This window comes from Vombatus ursinus, unplaced genomic scaffold (genome assembly GCF_900497805.2).
Source record: "Vombatus ursinus unplaced genomic scaffold, bare-nosed wombat genome assembly UNPS02009062.1, whole genome shotgun sequence".
NCBI classification, from domain to species: domain Eukaryota; kingdom Metazoa; phylum Chordata; class Mammalia; order Diprotodontia; family Vombatidae; genus Vombatus; species Vombatus ursinus.
In genome coordinates this window covers 19,260,158-19,266,267 of record NW_020948840.1, presented here as the reverse complement: position 1 = coordinate 19,266,267, position 6,110 = coordinate 19,260,158, and the positions used below count along the sequence as shown (strand labels likewise).

At 37.5% G+C, this 6,110-nt stretch overlaps 1 protein-coding gene across 1 annotated transcript in view; it reads left to right on the top strand.

Annotated features, from left to right (window-relative positions):
* The window catches only part of GPN1 (GPN-loop GTPase 1), a 27,519-nt gene that overhangs the window by 2,284 nt on the left and 19,125 nt on the right, over window positions 1-6,110 (top strand). The window contains exons 3-5 of the mRNA XM_027850518.1: window positions 2,783-2,822; window positions 3,405-3,471; window positions 5,007-5,044. Of these exons, the coding sequence (XP_027706319.1) occupies window positions 2,783-2,822; window positions 3,405-3,471; window positions 5,007-5,044 (145 nt within the window). The remainder of the gene's footprint in view (window positions 1-2,782; window positions 2,823-3,404; window positions 3,472-5,006; window positions 5,045-6,110) is intronic.

The following is a 6,110-nucleotide window of genomic DNA, read 5'->3' as shown; positions in this document are numbered from 1 at the left end:
TTTCCTTACAGTACCCCAGAGGCAGTGTGGTATAGTGGATAAGGCAATGACTTGGAATCATGAAATCCTGGGTTCAAATCCTGTGTCATATAGTTTATAGTTGTCTGACTCTGGGCAGGTCACTTAATAACCTCTCTGTGACCCAGTTCTTTCATCTGTAAAATGAGGGAGTTAAACTTGATGGTCCCTAAAGCCCCTTCCAGTTCTAACTGTATGATCATTTGATCCCCTTGTACAGTGTACATGGTAAAAGTATTTTGTGTATTTTACAGATGAAGCTTAGAGAAATTATTTCCCAGAGTTATAGCTAAGAAGTATCAGAACCTGGTTCAAACCTAGGTCTTTTTGACTTCAAGTCTAATGGAAAACCATTATGTCATGCTGCCTCTCCAGCATACAGCAATGAGTGGAAGTTTCAGAAAAGTAAATTTTTGACTTAACATAATTCATTCAAGTGAGCAAGCATTTATTAAGTGCTGTCTGTGTGCCAGGCACTGTGCTAAGTGCTAGGAATACAAATATGAGTAGGAAGAAAGAAAGTAGTCCCTTTCCTCTTACATTCTAATGCCTGAGCTTACATTCTAATGTGGAAAGACAGTGTATAAAAAGAAGCTGAGGGGTTGTGAGAAGGAAAGGAAAGCCAAGGGCATGGTTTAGAAAAATTTTTAGAGAGTCAGGATTAGGTAAGAGTGAAGGAGTGAGTATAGTTGGCCTGGACACTTCCTTAAAACCGAGGTTCCACTCTGTTAAGTTTTACAAATAGCTTTCCTATAACACCCTAGAGGCAACATGGTATTGTAGATAAGGCACTGGACTTGGAGTCAGAAAATTCTGGATTTCAGTCCTGCCTAGGGTACTTTCTAGCTGTATGACCATGGGTGAATCTTGTAACCTTTCTTCATCTATAAAATGAGGGGATTGGACTTGGTCACTTTAAGGTCCCTTAAGGAAAAAGGACCTAACAATCAGAGCTTGTCCAGAAGTGGGATTGACTGTTTTGGGACCCTGGAGGTTTGTAGGTGGAGGCAGTGTGACCACTCAGGGATTTTGAGGAGGAGATTCCTGTTCAGGAGTTCAAGATTCGATGAGTTTTGAGTTTCCTTTCAGCTCTGTGTGAGATGTAGCTCATGTTATGGGAGGATATCTCTTGGAAAGTCTAGTTATAGATCATGTGAGAAATTCATTCTTTCTTGATTCCCCCCCCATTACGTTGTGAGCTTCTGGAGGGCAGGGACTGTCTTTTGCCTCTTTTTGTATTCTTGGTGCTTAGCATGGTACCTGGCACATAGGTACTTAATGAATGTTTACCATTGATCACTGTGACCCAATTAACATGTTACCTTTTTCAAGAAGTCTTACCCTTTTCCTGGATCTTCTCCCCACCCTCAACCTGAAAGTTTCATCTCCTTTCCTGTATTTCTTATAAACCTTTGTGTAGACCCTTCCTTTGTCATATCACATTTTACTTGTTATCATGCCTCTGTTTGTGTATATATGTGTTAACCCAGCCCCAGATTATAACTACTTAAAAACAAGGTCATCTTTGCATTCCCAGTCCGTAGTGTAGTGCCTTCTTTTTTTAAGTAAACATTTAATAAATTGTTGTTGAGTTAAATTGATACCTTCATTACTTAGAGGTAGTTGGGAAGGTGGGAAACAGAATGAAATTTATAAGTTATTTCTACGTGTCATGTTTATATTTGGATGGTGTATCTTTGAATTATGCCCCCCAAAGAAAAATTTTGTATGTTTTGTACATTTCCTGATTCTACCCCAGCCCATCATTCCATGGGAACATCACTGCCATGTAACTGGAAATTCCCCTCTCTCCTGTGAGCTTCCAGATTACTGTATGAACTACTTTGGTGATTATGCCTTTGTACCCAAGAAGAACCAGTATGAAAAGTTGGTCTAAGAGAAAATTGTCGGGGCAGCTAGGTGGCGCCGTGGATAGAGCACCGGCCCTGAAGTCAGGAAGACCTGAGTTCAAATGCGGCCTCAGACCAAACACTTGACACGTACTAGCTGTGTGACCTTGGGCAAGTCACTTAACCCCAATTGCCTCACTAAAAAAAAAAAGAGAGAGAGAAAGAGAGAGAAAATTGTCTAGAATAGCTTAGAAGTCTGACTGTTAGTACGTACCGGGGGAGAGGGAGAATAATGTCAATAAAGGTTAATAGGCTGAAATTACCCTTTCTGTTCCTCCTTCATGCAGCACTGTTTCTCTGACCATTCTGTTTCTACATTCTTACTTTCTGATGTGTTCCACATCAGAGGCAGACATAAGGACACATTCTGATGGTGAGGAAGAAATTCTACACTTGAAAGGAAATAGAGGAGCAGCTAGGTGGTGCAGTGGATAGAGTATTGGCCCTGTAATCAGGAGGACCTGAGTTCAAATCCAGCCTCAGACACTTGACACTTTCTAGCTGTGTGACCTTGGGCAAGTCACTTAACCATGATTTCCTCACACACACAAAAAAGGGAAATAGAAATTACTTCAAGGGGCAGCTAGGTGGTACAGTGGAGAGAGCTCTAGCTTTGGAGTCAGGAGGACCTGAGTTCAAATACATCCTCAAACACTTGAAGCTTACTAGCTGTGTGACCCTGAGCAAGTCACTTAACCCCAATTGCCTCACCAAAAGAAAATAAAAAAGGAAATTACTTCATTGCTTAACACTTTTGAGACCATTGATATAAAGCTCTAAAATGATGGTATTCTGAAGTCTCCCAAATGTTGGTCTGAGTATTATTATTATTATTTTATTTTATTTTTTTTTAGATATTCGGGACACAGTGAAATATAAGGAAGTCATGAAACAGTATCCTTTTCCATATCTAATTTAGTGTTTTCTAACTCCCATTTGTTTTTTCTTTCTGGCTATGTTTGTAAATTTAGAAGACTTTGCAGTATATTTCATACTTCTTGACAAATACTAGCCCAAACGTGTGATTGCAATAAAGTGACTAATTTTAAAAGAGAAAAATGGAGGGTGGGTCTGCAAAAGATATTATAGCTAATCTAGAAACCTTTCTTAAATGGTTTCAACCTTCTTGACGTAAACCCAAATTTGTAATAAATTTGTAAGTAAATAAATAATAAATTACAAAATGAACTTATAAAATTTGAAGATTTTTCATTTCATTTAAAGTCCTTTCATTTCTCCTGTCCTTCCTTATGAAGTGAGGACTGAAAGAAGACCTTGTGCCTTTGATTGTCACACAGAGCTTTTGTGAGGAGGTTTAGCTTTTTGTCAATGTGTTAATGTTGAATTAGGTTTGTAGTTTCTCAAAGCCTAGCTCCATCACATTAATGTCAGAGTGATGTTTGCATCTGTGGTATACTAGATATGAACTCTGTTAGATTGCTTGTAAACATTTGAATTCCTAAACTTTGTATCTAGATATGGACTCGGACCCAACGGTGGCATAGTGACCTCCCTTAATCTCTTTGCTACCAGGTTTGATCAGGTATGCATGTCTCCCCTTCTGTAGGACAATTAGAGTGTGGCTCTTATTTGCTTTGTTTGCTTGTTTGACCACTTTATGAGGAAAAGGTCTGGATAAATCTGAACATCAATGTGGGAAATGTCAGCATAGAAGCCGTTTTAGTTAGGATGCCTTAATTGAGTAAAGCTGCAAGGGAAGATTACTGTGATAGAGTGGAAAGAACCTTAGACTCAAGAGTCAGGGGACTTGTTTCTAATACCACCTCTGCCTCTTTCTAGCCGGGTAGTCTTGGGTAAGTCACTTAACCTTTCTGTGTGTGTTTGCTCATCTGTAAAATAATAATAATGATAATATAATAATAATAATAATAATAATAATAATAATAACAACATCTATCCTTTATACCTCATAGGAGTTATTGTGTTGATAAAATGAATTTATGTATGTGAAAACACTTTGGAAAAAAGTCTAAAGTATGAAACACATCAATTATTGCTATTCCTTCACATTTAATAATATTTATAGCCATAAAGCCAGAAGTCCAGGGTTGTATTTCTATTCTACTGACTTGAATTCCGATCTTTTCTTGGTAGGCACATTATGAATGGAGGATAAGTGTTTATTAATATAAAGTGTAATTTTTTAATCATTTAGTCTTTTTATATCACTTTCTACAGAAAATTATGGCAACTTTGTGATCACTAATCTATTAATAGTTCTGTCATTGTTGTGAAACTTTTAATTTTTCTGTTTTACATATTGGTAACAGAAGGCTCAGATAACTCGACCAAAGTCAGTCATGGATGAGATTTATGATCTGAGTTTCTCAGCTTTAAATCCAGATCATTGTATTGTGCCCCCACCATGTTGCTACCTTATAGTAGATAGACCTCTGGACTTCCTGTCAAGAAGACCTGAGTTCAAATCTCGCCTTAGCTACATACTAGCTGTGTGATTGTTAGTTAACCTCTCTCAACCTCAGTTTCCTCATCTGTAAAGTGGGGGTGGTAATATTCCCTAGCTCACAAAGTAATTGCAAGTCTCAGATGAACTAACATATGAAAATCACTGTGCACACTTTTAAGTACTATATAAATGTTGGCTGTTATTTTTATTTAAATATTGATCTTGGGGAGTATGGTACTGAGAAAAGAGCTCTGGGCTGAGTGTTAGACCTAGTTTTAAGTCCTGCCTTTGATACCAGTTATGTGACTCTGGGTAAGTCATTCCATCTTTTGAGCTTCAGAATCCTGTAAAATGAGAGTAATAATGCTTGTGTCTACCTTTTAGGTTTGTCGTGAGGACCAAATGAAACCAAATAAAAACTGCTTCATAAGCTGAAAGTGTTATTTTTTTTTTCAAAGTCAGTTGGATCTGTGTATGATCTGTTTTAAAACAGGAAGACATGAAATGAGAGAAGTTTCTAAGGTGCATAGCATCCTGAAATTATTCATATACTTCCCAACTTGGAGTCTTCTTGTGTGCTGCTGCTTTTATGGGTCTCTGACCCATAGGTGTCCCAAAGATCTTCAAGAACCATTTCTCTTTCCTTTTAGGTCATGAAGTTTATTGAGAAGTCCCAGAACATGTCCCAGTGAGTAACTTTAAATCAGCAGTTATTTTTTGAACACCTTATATGTACCTAATACATTTGTTCACTGTACTGACCACTGTGGAACATACAAAAGAAAGCTATGGTTTGGTTCCTGCCTTTTCTTTTGAGTCAGATAAGAGTTACACATGTGAAACAAATAGAAATGAACAATTAGAGAGCTGCGTAAAACCATATGCAATAAACTTGTTCAACTGAATATCCTCAGATAATTCTTAAATCCTTTAAGAAAGTCTTTAGAGTGGGAATTTTGCCTGGCTTAAGTCCTTTGCTTCCTCTTCTACTCTTAGGAAGCCTGTCTTCTCTGCCTTCTGAGCACCATTGCTTCTGTCCTTTTTACTTATCTGTCATTTCTGAGGTACTCTTTCCACTTAAATTTACATAAATAAAACTCACCTAGCTCAAAGAGAGAGAATGTTAATATATTAAGTACTTTCTGGGTGATTATTTTGCTCTGAAAGGGGAGGAGGAAAGTTTTGTATAATCTTTTTATTCAATGTTTGTGATAATAGTGGCTTATCTACAATGCTTATCTGACCTGGGGGAGCTAGTGGTCTAAACCACTGGTGACAAACTTAAATAATGGAATATTGACTTAGAAAATCACAAATTAACATTATGTAGGTTTTATTGTATTTCTTCACCGCGAGTTTTGTAGCAGGCTGGGAGTTCACCAACTCTGGTCTAAAAATCTGTTCACATTTGCTATTAAGCAGTGGTGTGTGCCTTAGTGTTGAATACTGAAACTCCAGGCAGGAAAGTGGAAATTAACATCTGCTGTATCTTTCTATTTATACCCTGACTTCAGATTTAGAGGCATTTGCTTAAGAAAATTAAAGGCACCTACAAGAAACTATCAAGTCATAGTTGGTAAATTAATACCTGGTTATAAAGTTATAAAGTTATTTTTAAATCTTAGTCCTACTTTTCTGACCATTTGGAGATTAACCAGTTCTAAGACTGGTTAACTCTGGATAGGTCTGGCATAGAACAATCTTGATTGTGTGTGTGTGTGTGTGTGTGTGTGTGTGTGTGTGTGTGTGTGTGT